The 21,807-nt window shown below is 47.4% G+C and overlaps 2 protein-coding genes across 4 annotated transcripts in view; one reads left to right on the top strand and one right to left on the bottom strand.

Moving 5' to 3' along the window:
• Window positions 1-2,329: 2,329 nt before the first annotated feature.
• On the bottom strand, window positions 2,330-11,613 carry SEC13 (SEC13 homolog, nuclear pore and COPII coat complex component). The gene is made up of 9 exons (XM_014605492.3): window positions 11,505-11,613; window positions 11,385-11,429; window positions 7,907-8,022; window positions 7,042-7,193; window positions 6,066-6,199; window positions 5,659-5,792; window positions 4,765-4,885; window positions 3,743-3,889; window positions 2,330-3,206 (listed from the first exon to the last, which is right to left on the bottom strand). Exons 1-9 carry the CDS (start codon window positions 11,505-11,507, stop codon window positions 3,096-3,098), a joined length of 963 nt encoding a protein of 320 aa, XP_014460978.1. The 5' UTR covers window positions 11,508-11,613; the 3' UTR covers window positions 2,330-3,095.
• A 3,625-nt stretch (window positions 11,614-15,238) lies between these two features.
• The window catches only part of LOC102561116 (cullin-associated NEDD8-dissociated protein 1), a 28,929-nt gene continuing 22,360 nt past the window's right edge, over window positions 15,239-21,807 (top strand). Inside the window, exons 1-3 of one of the 3 annotated variants that reach the window (XM_019499618.2) lie at window positions 15,239-15,466; window positions 19,380-19,526; window positions 19,772-19,915. In XM_019499618.2, the coding sequence (XP_019355163.1) occupies window positions 19,483-19,526; window positions 19,772-19,915 (188 nt within the window). In that variant the 5' untranslated portion in view covers window positions 15,239-15,466; window positions 19,380-19,482. Of the gene's footprint in view, window positions 15,467-19,379; window positions 19,527-19,771; window positions 19,916-20,567; window positions 20,635-21,807 lie in introns of those variants that run through there. The other 2 variants (XM_014605475.3, XM_014605488.2) reach the window with 2 other exon arrangements.

Below are 21,807 nucleotides of genomic sequence, written 5' to 3'. Positions count from 1 at the left end.
CAACTGGGGAAGGATTAACCAATGGCTGACCTTTTTTGACCTCAAGAGTGGGAAAATATAAAGAAGTCATGAGAACTGGCTTCAATTGCCTTTCAGCTGTAAGTATAGTCAGATGCTTGGGCTGCATTCAGTTTTAGTCTGGGGTTAATACATTAGTGGTTAGGGCTACAACCAAGCACTTACCAACAACCTGTAGTCCTTAAGTTTTATCTCCCCAGGAGACCACATATTGAAGAAAAAAATGCTCACAGGATGAGACAACCCAAGTTGAAAATTGCGTTAGATGAAGTGCACCAAGTTTTGTTTCCTTTCTCTGGGACTCATGGGTGGGTCCTTAGCAATGAACTGAAGCCAGTACAGGTACTCCTCACTTAACGACCTACCTGTTTAACGACCGCGCGGACTTACGACCAGCGAGAACTGGTCGTAAGTACGAGAACTTTGGTCATGGAAACGGCAGCGCGGTGTCTCAAGCCAAGGCACGCAGTATCAAGGGGCGGCTCCTCGCTTATTGACCAGTTCGCTTAACGACCTAGTCGCAGGAACAGAACTCGGTTGTTAAGTGAGGAGTGCCTGTACAGCATATGGTATTCAGCATGTCAAAAGGTTTCCAAGGAACCATCTAGTACAGGGGTTGGCAACCCCCTGCACGCGTGCTGAGCATGGCACATGAGACCATTTTGCTCAGCACACCACCACCGGCCCCGGTTCTGGGTAGCTGCTGCCAATCACAGAGCCTGGGCTGTTCCCAGCAGACGGCTGGGAAGCTGCAAGCCCTGTTGCAAGCAGCCCGGGCTCCGTGGCTGGCAGCAGCTACCCAGAGCAGGGGCTGGGTGCAGCAGGCAGGCTGCAAACAGCTGTGCCAGGCTTCGGCATCAGCTCTACCAGCGTGTGCACATGTGCCTTGGAGTGGGTGGTGGGGGAGGGGCCTGAGGCAGTGCAACCCTAGTCTCTTCCCCCACTCCTGGCAAAGAGGTAATGGCAGGGCTCTGGAGCCTGGCGCAGCTGTTTGTAGCCAGCCTGGGCTCTGGGCAGCCGCAGCAAACAGGCTGTGAATGCTGTGCCAGGCTCTACAGTTCTGGCATCAGCTCCATGCTGGTGGTGACTGCATATGCACCTCAGTGCACATAGTGGGAGGGCTGCGCTGCCTCAGGGCCAGGCCCTATCCCTCTTGTCTGTTCTGCGCGCAGTCATCACCAGCATGGAGCTGATGCTGGAGCTGTGGAGCCCAGCACAGCTATTTGCGGCTTGCCAGCTGTTTGCTTGCAGCTACCCAGAGCCCAGGCTGGCTACAAGCAGCTGCTCTGGGCTCTGGAGCCCAGCATCAGCTCTGTGCTAGCAGCAGGGGAGAGGCCAGGGTTGTGCTGCCTCAGGCCCCCCCACCCCTATCCACTGTGAGGCAGGCATGCAGCTGTTTGCAGACTCCTGGCGGTAGCCAACCTCAGCTCTGGGTAGCTGCTGCCAACTATGGAGTCTGGGCAGCTTGCAGCAGGGTTTGCGGCTGAGCCCACCCGATTCCTACCTGCTCCAAGCCCAGCACTGGCCCAGACCCTACTGGGATGAGGCTGGCGCTGCCTCTGCCCCTTGCCAGGAGCGCCACACCTTTGTGGGCTTAGCTGTGTGGAGTGGGGGAGTGGTTGGGCTGATGGGAAGACTGGGCCGGGGCCTCGGCTGGCCATGCTGCAGCCCGGGGGCTGGCTCCACGGAAGCATAGGAGCTCTGGCAGGCCCAGGGCATTGTTGGGTTGGACTTCATCTGGTGGCCCGGCAGCCCAGTTCTGTGCACCCATGCATCTGGTTCCGTGTCTGTGTGCACAGGTGTCTGAGTCTGGATGCATGTGTGCATGTATCTGTTCTAGTTCTCAGTGTTTGTGCACATGTGGTTGTGTGCGCGTGCATGTGCCTGGTTCTCTCTCTGCTCCCCTTTCTCTCTCTCTCCTCTTTCCCTTATTTCTTTTTTTCTCTCTCTCTCTCTCTCTCTCGCTGCAACATGCTTAACAAAAAAAGTACACAACAACAAAGGCAACATTTAAGATTATTAAATATACTAATATGCAGTGCGTCCTACCATGTACCACCCTGCTCCGCCCCCCTAGCCCCCCAATTTTGTTTTTCTGGCATGCTGGCGCTCCGGCACCTTCCAAGGTAGACATTGTGGGTTTTTTGGTACTCCGGCCAAAAACCATTGCCTGCCCTGATCTAGTACCACTGCTGGTCATAGGAAAGACGCAAGTATAGAATGGCTAAATGTGGACACTGTTGCTACACCCATGGCAAAGCTGCTACAAATATAACTCCCTTTTTTAAAGAGTTAGTACAACACACCAGACTTTGTAACCAACAGGACTTTATTCCTTTTTTTAATTGAAACCTAAACACAGTACAGTGTTACCTGAGGTCCAGTACACAAAAGTAGCTAAAAAAAGAAACAGTTTAACGTCTAGGTTTTAAGATCATTTAGAGGCTGATTTTTAAATAAGAGCTTTTAACCAAGTTAATGGACTGTAAATCAAAAACACTCTTGTGCACACCTCACTGCTCCTTTCCATGGGAAGGCTGTCTCTTGGCTTCCCTCCCTCCCAACTTGCTTTCATCAAAGAACCGAAATCTGAGTTCGTCTTTCTGCTCAAGGCCTTGGAAGAGTTGGATGGTGAGATCACAGCTGAAGCTGAAAGCTCTCCCAGCTCCCCAAAGAAGGGGATGCAGGACTTTGCATAGGTACATACATCATGTCTTTCTAATATGATCTGGGAGAGCTGCAACTCACAGTTCAGTGCTGAGCAGTGATGGCCCCACTCTCATGTGCCAAAGTCCTTCAGCAAAAAAAGAAGTCGGATCCTGGTACATCTGAGAGAACTCAATCCTGTGATGAGGGGATTACATATAATGGAGAAACAGTACAGAGTACTGCATTTTGCAGTGTAGTTCATCTTTAATTTCAGACAAATGTCAATTAAGGCTGATGATCACTGTAGTTTATCAATAATGGTTACAGAATGCTCATCAGATTGGATATCAGATTGAGAAAGGCCAACCAAATTGGATTTAGTGATCGTAGTCCCTCGCGTTGTGCCTAGGCTGCTGTTAATCCAGTTGTCACTGTTCGTTCTGCTGACCCTCTGTAATAGCAGACACAGCGCCCTGGCCTTTATTGACGTCACTGATGCACACCCACAATCCATCTACGGACTCCTTCCATAGGGTGACCTGGAAGCAAAACATGAAGTAGATCTTAACACAATACCCTCCACTCCCCTGCTTTGGAGTCCACTGCACAGGGGAGTTTTCCCTTCCTAAACCTTTTCAAAAAGTTTCCACATACTCCTGATTTCAGGTGATGCTGCTCTTTAATGAGCATTTGATGACGTCCCTAATTCTTACAGAGCAGCTGAGGAAAGAACCTCATTTACTGGTCAATAAGTATCTTGTTTATTGATCAAACTACACCCATGATCCCATTCCAGGTGCACTGGAATCCTGGAAAGATAATTTGCCTTCAAAATACTCAATCTTACCTTATTTTAAAAATATAGAACTATTTAAAATGCTTCTACCGCATGAACACAATTCCTACTTTCAAACTGGTGTTAAAAAGCATGCCATTAGGAAGAGTGGATTGTGCATCCCCTGGGGCCAAGATGTGGACAAAGACTTGATGCTGTCTGAGAGACTAAACTAGTACTGTCCACTGTGTTCACTTATTTATCTGCATGCAAGAGCCAGCTCTAAGATACAACACTCACTTTGTTGTCTCCTCCAGACACAGCAAGAATGTTTGCAGTGATAGACCAGCTAACGTGCCAGACAACATCATTGAACTTGTGTAGCAACTTTGGTGACCATGAGTTGCCAGAGGCATCATCGCATGTCCAGATAAACACTCTGCCATCCTAGATAAGGCAAAAGAAGTTGTTAGACTAATGGCTGTCCTTGGCAATGCCAAAGTGAGGCTATGCAGTGACATACTGCTTGTTTCAAAAAGCATCTATTTTGAACAAACACCAGTCACAGCTCTGAGTATTTTACATGGTCTAATTAAGAAATATAAAAAAACACATCAAGAGTAGGTTGGAAGAAAGATCTGCTCCAATAATAAGCCATATTATCTAACTTTTGGCCTGAATTAATGTCTTGCTACTCACTATGTCTGCTAAGCTTACAGAGCCAATCCAGCTACAGGAGAGAGAGATGGATTCTTCCCCAGCATGAGCAGCAACAGCTGCTTCAATAAGTACCACTACAGAACCTTTATTCTTGGTGAGGATGTCTGAGCCAGAAAGGTCTGGTTTCTCAGACCCCACCCTCATTTTGCAGCCCTGGAGATCAGAGGAAGTATTTTTCTCTGTGAATTGGGTATGTTTGACCCAGAGTCACCAAGAGCCTTTCAGCACAGAATGAACATTTGAAAAAGTAGGCATGAAAGGGGCCTTTGGAGGTCATCTTAGTCCATTCCCCTTCTCAAGGTATGATCATAGTGGAACCCTCCCTGCCTACAGGGAAAATAAGACTGCCAGATTCCACTGCAATTCCTCTCCTTTGTCCAATAAGGTCTCTTACAGATCTAAGCTCTTCAATTCTATAGATCATTTTCTTAAAAGAAGGGAAAGCCAGAAACCTACAAGTATAGATAATTGCCAGCACCTCCTTAGAATGATTTGTTATATCTACCATAGCTCTAACACCTCTTGACTTCATTTCACATGAATGGCTACACAGACGAGAGCATTCAGAGCCAGCATATTCATTGTTCCAGTGACAGTCTTACCTGTGAACAGCTAGCCATGGTACTTGTTGGCAAGCCTATGGAGGGTGCCCAAGCTACATCTCGGACCCAGTCACTGTGAGCCTCCAGCTTCTGTTCTTCCTTCCACTGGCCATCCTCCTCCCTGAAGGGGTAGCAAACAATCACGTCTACTCTGCCTCCCACTTTGGAACACTGTTTTGCAATGTACTCAATACTCCTGAAAGTGGCCATTTTAGCCACAAAATAAGAGAAACAAATGTTCCTCACCCACTTTCTTATGTTTAACCTGAAGGGCCTACCCAAGAGGTATTCAGTTTCAATAGCCTACAAACAAAACTGGAATTACAGGAAACCCTCACTATTCACAGGTTTGGTATTCGTGGTTTAAAATATTTGCAAATGCTGAACCCGCACCTTAAATACACTTACAGGAGCTCCTTGGGAGCTCCATGCTTGCCACTACTGGGCTCCTGCTGCTGCCAGCACAGCTGTGCCCCACTCCTCCAGCCACTGTGTTCATGATGTTCATGAACGTAGTGCCGTATTCGTGCTTTTTGCCATTCACAGGGATCTCAAGAATGTATCCCCCGTGAATGGCAAGGGTCACCTGTATATTGCTACTGCTTTGAGCACAGCCAGGGAAAATTAAATCACAAAGAAAGTATTTGCTTCCTAAGATACAAAGTGAAAGAGGATCTTTTGAATGAGAATTAGCCCATGAGAAGATGTAAATCCCAGAGAGCCATCTCCATTCAACGTCCTCTAAGACAGACACTTTTAAGTGACAGGGGAAAACATGGCATTGTTTAATTACTATTTGTGGTAAGTGGCCTCTAGCAAGCCATCTAGTGGATCAACAAAGGAACTGATCCCTTGGAAGGAAGCAGAATAGATATCAGATGATGGGACACTTACTTCCAGATCTTGACGAGGTTGTCACAGCCACCCGATGCAAACCTTTTAATGTAGTTTGGTTTTTGGCCTGATGGCTGTTCTATAAGGCTTCCAGGTACAACAGCAGGGGCCCAGCTAACAGCATTACACCCAATCTGTGCCAGAACAGAATCTGAGTGTTAAAGTTTTTACCCTTTAAAAATCTAACCTGCTTGGGGTCACTATGTTTTATCACACAGTGTCCACAAAAAGCAACTCTCCTCCTCCCCCCCCCAATGCTTACTTCTAACATAAAAAACTGCCACTCTTTTATCCTAGGAAACTTACCTATTGCCACCAGTACATCACTTTGTTCTCTCTTTACCTAGACTCTTTGGGGTACAGCATGTATCTATATGGCAACACATATGTTATAGATACAAACTTACGGTATGTGCATTGCTGATCTTTTTTACTTCCCACTGTCCGTCACCTGTGTAACCCAATAAGGAAATGGCCCCATCAGAACTCCCACAGGCCAGGATCAAGCCATAGTCATGTGGTGCCCAGCAGACAGAATTCACTGTCAGAAATAGTAAATACAAGATTGTCATAAAAGTGACCAGCTGCAAAGACACTGGAAACCATGAATGAGTGACTTGAATTAAAAAAATGTTAATAAAAAGTATTTCTTTAATCATCTAATCCAATGATTCTCAACCTTTTTAGACCCAAGACACATTGACAAACCTAAGGCGTCAGAGTGTTTTTATCACTATGGATTCCTATTTGAAAATTCTGCATGTGTCTTACGAATCATGTCTGCACACCTAACAGACCTAACTAACACTGCATGGCAACCAGTGGTACCCATGAAAGGATCTCTAGGCAGCCTGGTTGAGAATCATTTATCTTGTCTGACTTCGTGCTGTTAACAAGAAGCTGCCTTAAAACCAATAAGGGGTATAAAGAAGGTATAAGCTGGAGGGATGAGTTTTTAAATCAGAGTTCAAAATCTTAAGTTTCCTGTCATTGCTGAGAACACCACTGATCCTAGAAAAGAAACTGAATGTTCAGCATCAACTTGAGAAGCTGACCAAAGCAGACCTCTGCTATGAGATATAGCAAGCAACGAGGAAAAAAATCACTATCAGGTTTTTTGTTCTCATGTATTTGCACCAGATTGGTGCTTTGTGGGAGCACAACACAACACCCTGTGTATTTATGGTGTTTAGATTCCAAAAACTGTCCCTTCTTATCAGGACTGGGAAGCTATTGCCAGCATGTGCAGCCCTGGGAGAAGAGACAAAGAGGTGATGTTCTCCTGTCCCCAGAGAACACATGCATTGCTTACTACAGAATAGATGAAGAAAGGTTCAGTCAGATGCAACTTGACCCTCTGTGTCCACCTAGACCACCACATACCTGAGGAGTCATGACCTGTGTACTCGTATGTCTTTTCCCAAGTGCCATTTTCTTCCTTCCAGATGATAACCTTCCTGTCATAGGAACAGGAAGCCAGAATATTTCCATACATGGGATGTGCCCAGGCAACCTGCCACACAGGGCCTTCATGGCTGTAAAGAAAAAGGTGTCAGTTAAGAGAGAGAGAGAGAGAGAGAATCATTCCCTTTTATTCTTGCTTGTTTTACAACAATATTTGTTTGAAATTAATTCAAGTAAACACCTCTATGATGTCTTGCTGGGGAAAAAAGAGGGAACAATGAAAAGTATGCATTATTGCTAGACAATGGAACTGGTTTTAGGATACAGTAGTTGGGATAAGATCTCCAATGTTTGCTCACATGTCAGCTATTAGGAATATATTTATTTCTGGGAACATGGGGGTCAAAGTTTCAGCGAGATTAAAAGCTGAGTTACAAGTAACTCACTTTTCCCCTCTCCCCCATTCACTGTAATGCAAGTTTAAAGACAACCAGATACACTGCTTCCCAGGATACATACTGTATAGTGCAAGGTGGGTACGCTAACAGTGATGTAGTGATCACATGGGTCTACACAAGCTCACTAGCTACATCCCCATAGCGGCACACTTCCCGCTTATAGCGCACTGCCCACATGGCACAGTACAGGTGGTTACTGCACCATTGTTTAGTACTTCCAAAAAGTAGTAAAGCACAGCACAGTAACATCACTCTACAGCAACGTGGACATATTTGGTGAGTAGTTGCACATCAGTTTTTACAAACCCCTCCTCACTAGAGAGATGATTGATGTGTTATGCCAACAGTCAGCACATTACCTAAATTTTGATATTTAAAGCACTCACCCTCTCAGATCAGCTATGAGGATTTGCCCTCCATTCCTGACATCAAAGATTTTCACAGATCTGTCCGAGGAGCAGGTCGCTAACCGAGTACCATAATAATCCATCTGAGCATCATGCTGGAAGGGAATGGAAAGATTTCCACTAAGTTTCAAGAGTGGCTAGAACGCTCATGAACTGCCTACCAGGTACCAGAACGATAGGATAAAAAGACTTCAGTTATTGTGTTCATGCAGGTCATTTGTTCCAAATTATTTTCTTGCAGTAAGTAGACAATATTATATTTAATGTCTATAGTTTACACCTTCCTAATAGGGCAGAGGTTGTCAACTGGGGGTACTTGAGAAGGCCCTACGGGGTAGGTGCAGGCAGGGAGGGATGGAGTGCTGCCACGCACCATCCTGTGTAGGTGCTGCCTGCCTGGCCAGACATGGGAGGCAGGGGAAGTCAAACGTGGCAGCTGCTACCACTCCCCATCAGGCCACGTGCCACCCCCCTGCTTGGCGGCCTAGTTCCACGTTCAGCTGTGCACCACTCTGGCCCCCTCCTGCTTGGCGTCCAGCTGCACACCACCTCCTCTCTCCCTCCCCCCCCTGCATCCAGTCACTGGGGTACAGTGACCCAAAAAGGTTGAAAACCCCTGTAATAAGGTAATTACCACAAGTAGTCAAACCCAGTGCTTTGAGACAAGAAGTCAGGGCTCTGGGCTTCTATTCTCTGCCACTGACTCTTCTTGGCCTCAGCTAAATTACTTAATCTTGGTTCTGGTTTCTTTATATTTCAAATGGGAACAAAAATTTTGATCCACCTCCCCACACAATGTTACCAATCACTTATGCTTGTGTAACCCCTGACCTTGGGTTTTGAAGAGATAAGCAGAGTGGGGTGAGGCCACTCAAAGTCTAGGAAAACCAAACCCAAGGAGTTGGTCTGAACTATGGCCCTCTGCTGTTTTGAGGGCTAACAGGAGTGGAAGTGGAAAAAATAAAAGAGCTGCAACATGGAGGCCATTTTTACCTGGAGCCAGTGTAATTAGAGCATGGGAGAGGCCTTGTTCCCTGACATGCTCCCAGCACCATTAAAGGGGCCCCAGGGAGATTGTGGAGGAGCCCAGTCTGAGCACAGCTGGGAGCAGGATCAACTTCCCCACAGAAGAGACACCAGCAGGGAGAGAACCTGACTGCTGATAGAGTGGGTGCATCTACACATGCTGTTAGCACGCAAAAAACTCTGGTACATATCGCACTGGAGTGTATTGCTCCTGGGCACACCACCTGAATGTGAGCCTGAGTCTCCAGCATGCTAACCAGGTCAGAGAAACCCTAACTGGCAGGGGGCCCAAAGGTTCAGCCTGCCAGCCTGGGGCTGCTCCAACCCAGCTCAATGTGTTGTGGAGGGGCTCGGCTGGGCCATGAGTGTGCTCCAGTGTGGGGCTAGCCAGCAGGCAACCCCCACACAGAAGCACTCTCGTGCACCAGCCAGCCATGTTAGACTACACATGCAGTACTGTGAAGTAAAAAAACTCCACAAAAGGGTAGTGCTTGTAAATACTCTTTGCTGTGGAGTTTATTACTTTCCTGTAGCCTAATGGGGGCACACATGTAGATATAAGACATTTGCCACGCACCTAATTAGTCTACTCCACTGTAAGTGTCTCGTGTAGACACGCCCAGTGAATTGCACTTAAAAGGCCACAGAAGTTAGCGTAGTCAGTGTGTTGTGAAGTGCTGAAAGTCCTTGTGCCATCTGGAACAGCTCTTACCTGTGCACAAGGTAAAGAGCCTCAACCCAATGGGTCCGTATGAGACTGATGAGTTGAGGTTTTAAGTTATACTGGTGAAAAGGGAAATTTTGTTATCAGATTTCCGTGTGGGGTTTCATGGCTTATATTACACATTGTGTTCTAATGCCTACGCACATAAATTTATCTGACTTGTTTGTACCCTCTTCTTACTAAAGCAATGTTTGGGGACACTGACTTCCCACAGCCACACCAGGCAAGGGGTTATACATGCAAGTAAGTTTAAGGGGTTTTACAATATGAGGCAGCAAAGCTGTACAGACCACTGAGAGACAGACCTGCCCATCTGAAGACGATGTTTAGAGTGCTGTTTTATTCCCTCTTCCCACAAATTGACACACTGATCTGCCTCTTTCTCATCCCTCCAGCAATGGTGCACACTGTTATCTCATGTTTTCTAGCAGCAAGTCCCAGGCATTAGAAAGAAGGATCTAGAACAGAGATGCTCAATCTCTGGCCTGCGAGCCAAATGTGGCCTGTGGAGCTTTGGATTCCGGCCCTCACCAGCACCTAGGGATGATTCCCTAGAGGGGAATCATCACTTCCCTCGATCAGCTGGCAATGCTCCTACTGATGTAGACTAGTATGCTGCTAGCCTTCTTAGCAACAAGGGCACTGGTGAGGCCACATCTGGAGTACTGTGTCCAGTTTTGTGCCCCCCACTACAGAAAGGATGTGGACATGTTGGAGAGAGTCCAGTGGAGGGCAATGAAAATAGTTTGGGGGCTAGGGCACACGACTTCTGAGAAGAGGCTGAGGGAGCTGGGCTTATTTAGTTCAGAGAAGAGAAGACTGAGACGAGATTTAACAGCAGCCTTCAACCACCTGGAGGGGGGTTCAAAAGAGGATGGAGCTGGACTGTTCTCAGTGGTGACAGATGACATTAAGGAGCGATGGTCTCAAGCTGTAGCAAGGAAAGTTTAGTTGGATATTAGGAAAAAACTCTCACAAAGATGGTAGTAAAGTACAGGACCAGGCTACCCAGAGAGGTGGTGGGGTCCCTCTCCTTAGAGGTTAAGACCCAGGTGAACAAAGCCTTGGCTGGGATGCGATGAGGGTAGCCAGCCCTCCAGGATTGCCCTGGAGGCTCTAGGAATTAGAGACAAATCTCCAGGAGATGCCAAGAGTCACCCAGGAGATAAACAATAGACCATTCATTAAAATAAATATTAAATGCTGGAGCAGATTTGTACAGTAATCCCGTATGTTTTTTAAACATAACAGTCGCGTGCATTTTGCCTTCCTGACGTAAAGTCTACATATCAAAATCCATAACTGACGCATGCGGGCACGCTCGCGTCGCGTGTCACGGGTACACTGCCGTTCTGGAAACCTCCCCAAATAGATTAAACCGAGCCACAACCCTCCATGAGACAGCTGGGGCTGGCCCTGCTCGGCGCGGGGGGCTGGCCTACATGCGAGCCCCCAAGATCCCTGCCAAACCTGACATGATTGCAGGAGGAGGGGAAGACCCCCCTGCGGCAGCCGGGCCGGCACGAGGGTGCCCCTCCGCGCTCGTGGGCAGCTCCGACAGCCCGGCTGTCACCAGAGGCGCCCGCAGGCGGCACCGCGGGGCGGGGAGGGCAAAGCCTGCCCGGAGGATGAGGAGACCCGAGCGGGGTTATGGTAGGCCCCTGCCCCTGCCCCGGCCTGCGGGAAGCCGAGCCGAGCCACACTCACGATCATGTCCTCGTGCGACGTGTCCACGGTGTTGATGACCGACACCTGCGGGGAACAAGCGGGGTAGGGTCAGACCACCAGACTATGTACCACCACCACCCCCCCGGCCCCGGCGCCTACCATGGTGGCGGCGGCGACACCGGCCTCCTCCTCCTCCCGCTCCCGCGGCGGCGCTCAGACGTGGCAGCGCCCGGGTCCGCCGGCAAAGACGTCCCGGCCGGAAACAAGCGCGGGCGCGCCCGGCTTCGTCCTCCCCAGCGCCCGGGTCCGCCGGCGAAAGCGGCCCGGTCGGGAACAAGCGCGGCCGCGCCCGGGTTCCGCCCGCCCCCCGCGCCTGGGGTGGAGACGCACAGGCTGAGCGTGAAGCCCAGAAGCGGGGAGGTGCTGCGCCCATAGACTCACCCGGGAGCTGTTTCTGGCGGTGTCTCCTGCACGTGATGATTCTGCACAAGCAGCCTCAGCTCAAACCCTTGTGCTAGGTATCTTGATAGATAGACATCTATACAGACTGAGTAAAGAAGAGAGCTCTCTCTGCACATCTCTGCTTTGAGTCTGTAAGGTGCAAACCTCCGTGCTTGACTTCACGCAAACTGTCCTTGCACAGCAGCTGATAAAACAAGCAAACCTCCGCTCACAAATGCTGCTGTATAAATAGCAGTATTGATCGATGGATACAGATAAGGTGCAAATCTTTCTGTTTGATTTCAAGCTAGCCTTTCACTGCTATAGGCATATCTAGGTAGGTAGGCAGATATAACTCAAGCTTTTGGGGGCTAAGGTTCACTTCATCCTGTGAAAGAAGGTGCAGAAAGCTGGGAATAAGGAGAGAAAAATTAGAGTACAACATTCAAGGGGGAGAAGGAGGTGGTGCTGGGAGAGAGAAGCAAACAGGTATTAAGCCCATATTCAGAAATCTGAAGAGAAGTCTGCAAATGTGGCAGCTGCATTCCCAGGGCTTTTACTACTTCATGGTTAGCCACTTGACTTCCCCCAAAAGGCTCAGAGCAACAGCAAGTAAAAAAAAAAAAAGCACTAATCTACTTTAAAATATTACCTAAAAGACAGTTTTGCATCCTTTAAAAAAGGCATCTAATGGTAACAAGGAATATATCCATTCATCAAACAGTCATAACAGAGAGAAACTATTTCAGGGGCTAAGAGGGGTTGTGAGCTGATATTTAAAAGAAGGGAGGCTCAGAGAGATGTGCAAAGATGCAGTAATTTGCTGAACTCGGACAACAACAATGGGGCCTTCAGGAACTGTTTCAAGAAGGGATGGGATCTAATCTAGAGCCTTTGCTCTTGTTTTGTGGAAACAGCAGTGAGGACAATAGATTGGGGGCCAGATGCTTCTAGTTTTGACACTGCAGGTGGCTCCTCTGAGGTCTTGGGTAAGTAATTTTGTTTCTCCATCTCAATTTCTCTATCTGTGCACTGGGGAGAATGATGTCTATTTTCCTGTGTGACGTGCTTTGGGACCTTCAGATGAAAGTGTAAAAGTTAATAATGTTCCCCAGATGTTTAAAAGCCAAAAGGATGGAGTTAATGTTAATCTGCAACTTTACAGGCCACAGTGTAAAGATTGAAAGGCAGGTGCAATCTGATCATGGTTTACAGAAGACAGTGTGTCTGTATTTGGGACAGCTTGATAGGGAAGGAGATAGTGTATTGCTGTAGGAGAAAACCAGAAGCACCTGTTTTGTTCTCAATGCATTATGGCCACCTGAGTGCACCTTGCAGCCTCATCATCATCACATCCTCCCCCTCATGCATTCCCAGAGCTGAGCTTACTATCTCTGAAGTGCTCTGGGCTCAGCAAAACAACAGTTGGTAAAAGTGAACTTCATTGTCCTTTCACGATGAGGCACTTCCTTATGTTCGGACAGTGTTGGCCTGGCACACCAGGGTTTTGGTCCCTGACTGAGGTCCCTGAGCACAGCCACAGTGATAATGTAGCAGGTGGACTTTAAGGAAACAGATAGGTTTTTCAGCATTCCTGCCATTTAAAAGCAGTGTTCCTGCTTATATTCTTCCAAGTCATTTTACAGTGCAATATACTTCTTGCTATTATTTCTACTTGTCGACTTTCTTACCCAAGCTGCGTGTCTTGCAGCTTGGGTAAGAAAATCCGCTTGGCACTTTCTGTTTCTGATTCTTTTGCAATAGCACAGAGATGCAATGTCTGAGTTTCCAAAACATTTACATTCAAACAAAAAGCTTTGCTAATGTTTAATTTAAATGGAGAAAAGTTTCCATTCCAATTTTGGTTTGTAAAACAAACATATCTACAGCCCTGTCATTGCATATTGGGGCTCTGTTCCCTTTACAAGCATAACCATTTATAAAGTGGTATCAATGAGATCTGTAGATCATTCAGATGATTTGCTACTGAAAGGAGGGAGAATGGTCTTGTAGTCAAGGGCGTGGTTTTTATGAGATATGGATCTAATTCCTACCCTTGCCACAGACTTCCTGACTGACTTGGAACAAGTCATGATACAGGTGCAAAATGAGTTATAATGCTGTCTTTTTCTTCTAATTGTTTGTGTTGCCTGCTTAGAACGTGAGCTGTAAACGGGACCAAAGTAGCCTTAAGGATATATTAAATGCTTTGGAAATTGGGACCACGAGCTGCTCACAAAAACGATCTTGTGATGGAAGTTCTAATACGATTTGGCCAGTGACGGCCATCACTTCGGCAGTGGTGGCTGCTTGCCTGTTCTTTGCCACCATAAGTTCTGGTGCCATATACTGAATATAACCCAAGAGGCACTGGTGATGCCTGTGTTTCTCCTGTTCTCTTGTGGCATGTTTTAGTCCCCCTCCCTTTTTTTAATCAGGTGTTTTCTGTCTCTGAGGCACCAGAAGATGTTCTTGCAGATGCTTTTTGGACAAAGAGCTACCTGCGATGGCTTGGGAGACCCCTTCCAGTCCCGTGTTCCTTACAGGAGAAGTGTAGATGGAAAAAGGGAGGGAAGAAGGGACAAAGCTCACCAGGAGAAGAACATACGGTTGGATCCATTCGCACGTGCGCAGTTTGCAACGTTCGAGTCAAATTTTGAAATAGTCCCAACAAATGCTGTTGCTGAGACCAGTTGTTCCTGTGAGCTGCTGAACACGCCATTATTGCTTGGCAACTTACCATGGGCCTTGTGTTGTTCTCGGAGAGGATTTGACCGGCAGGGCTGGACCGTTTGGGTTAGGCGAGCAGGCTGTTTTGTCCCGAGGGAGCGGGAGAGAAGATGTTGCGGGAGAAGCTGGGCCTTGTGGACAGTGTTCTCGGAGAGGATTTGACCGGCAGGGCTGGACCGTTTGGGTTAGGCGAGCGGGCTTTTTTGTCCCGAGGGAGCGGGAGAGAAGATGCTGGTGGAGAAGCAGCCAAATAGACCGCAGAGGCCCAGGCCTGTTGGAGGAGCAGAGGAGACAAACCCACAGGACAGGGGAGGTTAATTCCCAAAGTTACTGACTCAGTTGTTTGGGGGCCCCCTGCAAGATGCAGTTTTGCCGTGAAGAAGCGAGGGGGTGGCGAGCGGACGCACACAGGAGACCCTCGTCTGCGGGGCCCCCTGCCGCCACAGGGTTTGGGAGGTCCCAAAAAGCAGTCCTAAGGGCTGCATTTGACACAGCGCAGGCGGAAGCAGGGGTCACTGGAAAGGCTCCTAGGCACGACGGGGAAAACAGCCATTCTTTCATCAGCCTAAGCTGATGGATACAAGAACAGGCGGAGTTTTTCCCAGTTAAAGCGCGGAGTTGAGGACGAGGCTGAGGGCTGCCAGCGCGGCTGTCCCCGGCGGCGGGCGGGGGCCGGGCCGGGGCGGGGCGGGCGGGCGGGCGGGCGGCGCGGGGCTATTTCTGGCGGCGCGGCCGGGCTGTTCCAGCGCCTTCCAGCCGGGCACAGGCGGCGGCGGGGAGAGGAGAGGGAGCCCGACACGGACACGGACCCCGGGCCGCGGGGCCTGGCGCCATCTTCTGCCGGCGGATCCCCGCAGGGCCCAGGCGGGCCGCGGCGCCGACATGACGAACGTGTCGTACCACATCTCCAACCTGCTGGAGAAGATGACGTCCACCGACAAGGACTTTCGGTAGGGCCCGGCCCGGCCCGGGGGGAGGGGGCCTGGGCCGTGGCGCTGCCCCGGCGGGGAAGCGGCGCTTGTTGTTCATATCATTTGTTTGCTTTTCGTTGTATATGTCACGATTTACATCTCGTTTGCGGCTCTGGCTGTGGCCGAATCGGCCCAAACGAGCGCCGAATCGGAGAGTTCGCCACTGTCCCCGCCCGCCCCCCGCCTCGGTGTCTCCCAAACTTTTTTTTTGTAAAGAAATGTTTGGTGTTGCGGCCAAATCCAGGAGTCGGTGCCGACCCGCAGCCGGCATCATCCTCCACCCGTGTGTGGGGCTTCGGATATCTCCAAACCGCGGGCGGGCGGGCGGCGTGCTGTGCTGTGCTGTGCTGTGTGCAGGCCCGAGCGCGGAGGCGCGGGGTTCATCTGCCCTCACCCCAGCGGCCACAGGAGCCTCCCGTTTCCATAAAGTGCTTTAAGCCCCGACACCGAACCACGCCAGAAGAGCAGTTGTATCCCCGGGAACGCTTGAGGAAACCTGCCTTGGTGGACCTGGATACGTGGTGTTTCCCCGGCATTGCGCTGTTTCCAAATCCGTTGGCGGGCATCCTACTTGCAGGCCTGGCTTGGGGTTCGGATGCCCCCGAGTTGCGCTTGCCCTCGGCCACGCGGCCCTTGGAGCAAGCGAGGGAGGAGACTCCCGTTTCCATAAACCGGGCTGCGCCTCGGCGGGTCCTGAACCGCGCCGGAAGAGCGGTTCTCCTGCGAGGCGGTTCAGGAAAACTGCCTTGAACGCAGATGCGTGGTATTTCCCCTGCCTGGTTAAGAAGCCTGTAGGCTTGATCTGAGCCTTCAAGAGGCCAAGAAGGGAAGGGGAAGCAGGTTGAAGCCTCTCGGCCGAGGGCGGGGGAACAGGTTGATCTCGTCTGTTCTGCACAACTGAGCCCTTGGTCGTTGCTCTCCGGTTGTAGATCCCGTGCGCGCGCGTGCACCCCCGGGGAAGTTGGGGTGAGGAGCACTGGACTGTCACCGCCAGCAAAAACAAAACAAAAAAGTCATTGTAGGCAGCTAGTGATCACTGGAAATCCTGTGCTGTGTATTCAGTGCTGCTCAGGTAAAATGGAAAAGGCCTCTGGTGGCTTGGTTAGGAGATGCCAGTGTCTGGTTTGTACTGGTGTTGGGGGGAGAATGAAGGAAGCCCACTGAATTGCAATTAAAGAAGCTCTGTAGGGCAGCGGTTTCCAAACTCTGACAGATCGCGCACCACCAATTTAAAAGTCTAAGTACCACCAGCAAATTTTTGTCATGTGCAATAATTATAACAAATCTGTTCGCGCGTACTGCTGACAGGCTGTCCACGTACCACTGGTGGTCCCCGTACCACAGTTTGGGACATTGGACGCTGAGATTGGCAGTGCACCCCGTGCAAAAAGTACTGCCGATGCTGCCAGCTGCTTGCCACCCCCCAACCACTGCCGCAGCCAGCAGCGTCTCTGGCAGTTCCCACTGGCCGATGCTGCGGGTGGCTGATGCAGTCACCTGCGGGAGCTCCCTGCTTGCTGTCACTGTGCCTCCCCAGCCTCCCAGGGCACACAGCGTTCATGGTTTGGGAACCAGTGATGTAGGGGAAACCCCTGAGTAGCCAGACCACTGGAGGGAGGGGGGGGGGATACTGGTAGGTAGTTAACATCTTGGGCAGGAGGGGCCTGAAGTGAAAGGGGCGAGAGGTAATTTGGCTGCCCCATGAAAGAGGAACTAAGAGCCCTTACAGTCGGATAGTTCAGAGGCCCCAAATACAGAACGTAAAGTTCAGAGGAAAACCATTTTAAATGCAGTTTTAAAAATAAGTTTTATATTTATACTTTATTGCAGCAGGTGGCTGTTTCAGGAACTGCTTGTAGTGAAATGGATTGGAAAAAAACATTAATCCAACTAGCCTTTCTTATTTGACAAACCACTTGGCAACAGGAAAAGGAGCTTAAAATAATTTCTCCCTTTTAATAATTGAAGTACAAACATTTTCCCTCCAGCAGCCCCTACTGATGTCAGTGGGACTTGCGCAGGGGTATCGGAGAGAAGAATTTGACCACAAGATATTATTAGTAGCGTTGTTCAGAATATTTAAAAATGACTCTAACTTGATGTCACTTAACCAACCAGTAGCTCTTACGCAGATGTACTACTTTACCATCTGGGCCTGCAGTTGAGTTTTAAAATACTTCTTTTAATTTACCAAGGAGCATGTTAATGTTTTTGATTGTGCTTTGTCAAATGCTTCCTATTTTAAAAAGAATTGTACACTTCCAGTGACATCTGGAACATGCATCTAAGGCTGTGGCTATTATGAGTACCCACCATGTTCAAAACCTTTATTTTGCATGGTAGGCTAGTATTTTGATGCAGCCAGCATTCCTCTGTAAACAGACTAACATGCCATGCTGTGCTTATTTTGTGCATGTTTGCTTATAGAAAATCAGCTAAAATCTTTTTGCACTTTAGAGTCAGTGGTTGGCATTGAAGATGCTCTATTTAAAAAAAAAAGTGGAATGAATTTAAAAAAACTAAAACTGGCTGTTTTTGACCCTGTATCTGGGGCAAAAGGGCTTGTACTACATTGGACCTTCCATGCAAAGTACTTTTACGTGGAAACATTTGTTTACAGCAGTTACTTCTATGTGTTTTCTGCAGACAAAACACAGATCCTTTTCCAACTAAAGTTGATGATGGAGCTGCTTCATTAGTGGTTGGCTGAGGATCTTTATGTGATCCAATGTTTTCTGCAGACTTTGCTTTCAAAGGAAGCTAAATAGCTCTTACTGACTCAAAAAATGTCAAGTATTGTTAACATTGTAAGTCAACAATTCTGCTTTTCTCCTCTTCAGTTTCTGGCAGGTTGTACAAGCTTCCATCTATCTAAGTCCAAATGTAGTTACTTACTGCTCAAGAAGAGGCTTATGCAGTAAAGATACGAGCATTAGACTACTGTGGTAGTTTTTTTTTAATGCTGAATGAGCTACATCAGAGGCCTGATTTAAAATGTAGTTTGTCACTTGAGAAAGAAAGGAGAATGGTTTCCCCGTATCATGAAATCGCACTTGCTCACTACAAACTATTGTTCTAAGGTTGGTATTGTTGCTGAAATATAATGCCATTGAAAATACTTGGTTTGCCATGTGGAACTTTAAAGCAGACCTAATAGTCAGACAGTGGATAAAGAAACAACTGACTTTCATTCTTATGAAAACTGAGGAACTGTCATGGTTTAGTGGGGAATGAATGTCAGAGGAACATCATTTTGGCATCACTGTTACCATCTGTGAGAGCTGTGACATAACCAGGGTCCTTTTGTTTGTCCCTGTATCATCTAAATGCTCACTGCATTTGTACCATTGTAAAAATGCCGATGCCCCACCTACAATAAAGTTCCCATTATTAGTGGAGAGACATTAGCACAGCAAAATGTCTAATACTTCTTTCTAGCTCCCAAGAGGGCTCTAACAGGAAAATTAGCAGAAGGAGATGTTAACTTTGAGGAGGCAGCTATTCATGCTAGTGAAGACACTCCAGAAGGCTATAAACAAACTGTCTGGGCTGAACAATAGAAGCTTATATATAGACCAGAACTTGAAAGCCTAAGGAGCCATTATAGAAAAGTGCCACTATTTACTCTACAGATCTTGTTTGTGTGATTTATGATGGGTAGAAACTGTTGCTCATTTTGGTGGCTAAAGAGTTCTTACTTCAGCCCTGTAAGAGGGTCAACTAGATGCTGTTTTGACTTGGGGGCATTGTCAACACACTTCTTAGCCAAGGTCTAGGACCAAATCCTGCCTTCAATTTTATACTTGGAGCAATGGGCAGTGTTTGGATAACAATCCGTAATACGAGCCAGAAAGCAGAAGCACATTTTTAGACACTATGCTCATTTTTGCAGGTATGACTGTTAAACACACATTTTTCCAGTGCTTGGAGCCAAATTGACCTGGATTCATTGAGACAAAATACAAAGGTGGAATTCCTTCCTGCTCGTTTTAGTCATGTTACAGAGCTATACCTACACTGTTAAGAAAAAGTCGGGGAGGTGAGGAGAGGAGTCACTTATTTCTCCTATATTTTGACTTCCTTTAGTTCTGGATCTTTTCCCACCAAGTCTTTCTGCTTAAATTCTCCCATGTGTTTACAGTGGGGGTCGCTGCTCCCTTATCTCACTTGCAGTTGGGTTGTGAGAAATAATAAATTTCTGTGTCAAGCACTCTCCATATTGCTAGGTATAAAGCACCTGGATCTACATGTTGTCCAACCTGTTGTTGATTTGCCTTGTTTCAGATTTATGGCCACCAATGACCTGATGATGGAACTTCAGAAGGACTCCATAAAGCTGGATGAAGATAGTGAGAAAAAGGTGGTGAAAATGCTTTTAAAATTGCTTGAGGACAAAAATGGGGAGGTGCAGAACTTGGCTGTCAAGTGGTAAGAGCCTTTATATCAGCTGCCATGCTTATTGTCAGGAACGAAACCATCAAAGAATCCAGAAAATGCCCTAAAAGAGACCCCTATATATTTGGTGCCTCTGGTTCTTTCAGCTCTCCCTTACAAATTCCGTGTGTCTGACAGAGCAGAGGCAGCCTCTAGTTATGGTGCACAGGGGTATAATGTATAAATAAGCATGTAAAAGTCTTCGTAGGAAAAGTTTGGAGACCTGGAACACTGTTAAAAGTTGGATATTGTGGACTACCTGTCTCCTATCTAAACTGGCATCTTTAAGATTTGATTCTGACGGATCAAAACTCAGGACCCACATGCTCACAAATTCTGGAGAGCTTAGAAATTCAAAGCTAAATTTTCCCAAAGGGTCCCATCTTTATAGTGTATCACACCAGAGTGTTGACATAAATGCTTCTTGAGCATTGCTGTTTGAATTCCAGACCTGAATTGTATCAAGTGACACTAAAATGTATTTGGTTTTCCCTGATTCTACTCCCAAGTGTAGCTTGTGCTGTGGATTCACTTTTGTTCATTTCAGAAAATCTTTTTCCTTTAAGTAGTAGAGGTCCCTGGATTGTAGGATCCTCTGTAAAAGTGATTATGATGCTGACTTGTTCTTCCTGTCTCTTTCCCCTAGCTTAATTGGAATGTTCACTCTAGCCATGACATTGAATGGGTCAGTTCACGCACAGGGTTCCAAAAAGGTGGGCCATTTAAAGACCATTTTGGGTTCCTGCATTCAACCCCACTGTGGATTTTCTCTCTTTCCCCTCTTTTCTCATCTTTAACTGCTTTCCTCCTCTATTTTTCCCTGTGACCTTGGATGTTTTTTGCCTACCGCTCTCCTGATCCTTCCCTAATTGTCTTTGGCCTTGTTCCTGTCTGTATTTAGCTTCTTTGGTTCCATTTCTTCCCCTGTTTTCAAAGTAAGGACACTGAACAAATAGAGATGTTTATTTGCCTGCTTGTCCACAATTGGATCAACTGTAACATGAGTCCTTACTCTTTTTGATTTCTGTCTTGTCTTTGCTGACTTTCTATTACATGCTGGATGAACCAACGAGGAAATGATCTTCAAACTGAAGGGAGAAGCAGTTCCTTTTTATTACCGGGGCTGGAAAAACTTGTAAAACTTAGCAGCCAATCGGTTGTTTCAGATCAGAAGGCTGGTATCTTTAATTAATGGATGTGGGCATCCCTTAGGATACTGACAGCCTGATTAGACTGTCTGACCTACATGGTCCATATAGGGCACAGGTTTGGGATTCAGTAGGTTACTTAAAATTGAAAGTCTTATAGTATAGATCTTACTTCAGCTAAAACTAGCATTCTTATGATTTTATTCCTACAGAGGGAGACTTAGCTTAAAGCCCTGGGCCCAAATACTCCCATATAGAAATCTGTTCTATTTTTTGTTCTCTCTTAGATTTGTTACGGGAACTGGGAAAGTTATATAACTTCTGTGTTTGTTTCCCTGCCTGCAAAATGGGGGTGGTGATAGGTACTCTTTTGTGCAGCACTTAGAAATTTATGGAAGAAAAGCATTTACACTATGCCAAACTATTATTGAGTATTGCTTTTTCAGGAATTTATATTTTAGGAAACTTGTCTAGAGTCCGAATGACTATTTGTTTTTTATCTTGATCATGGAATAAAATATCTAGGTGAGGGGGATATGGGGAGGGAAACATTTTACTACTAACCCAGACAGACACTGTATTTAGAGTGTGGTAAAAAGACCTGGGTCTTGGGTTTTTGGTGTGCTAGCAAGTCCATACAGATTTTGCAGAATTAGCATCAGGAGATGGAAAATTCAGTGTTTCCAAACAGAGGAGGAAAAAATGCATTTGGAAAAGATGTTTTCAGGCTCTCTTGAG

Source organism: Alligator mississippiensis, chromosome 12 (assembly GCF_030867095.1).
Source record: "Alligator mississippiensis isolate rAllMis1 chromosome 12, rAllMis1, whole genome shotgun sequence".
NCBI classification, from domain to species: Eukaryota; Metazoa; Chordata; order Crocodylia; family Alligatoridae; genus Alligator; species Alligator mississippiensis.
The sequence above is the reverse complement of the archived record's forward strand: the minus strand, read 5'-3'. Positions and strand labels throughout refer to the sequence as shown.

Bases quoted from the DNA above. Each gene is read 5' to 3' on its own strand.
- SEC13 (XM_014605492.3), bottom strand. The intron at 8,023-11,384 runs GTGAGTGTGGCT...ATTCCCTTCCAG, and splicing joins CGTCGCACGAGGACATGATC to CATGATGCTCAGATGGATTA. The intron at 5,793-6,065 runs GTAAGTTTGTAT...GTTCTGGCACAG, and splicing joins AGATCAGCAATGCACATACC to ATTGGGTGTAATGCTGTTAG.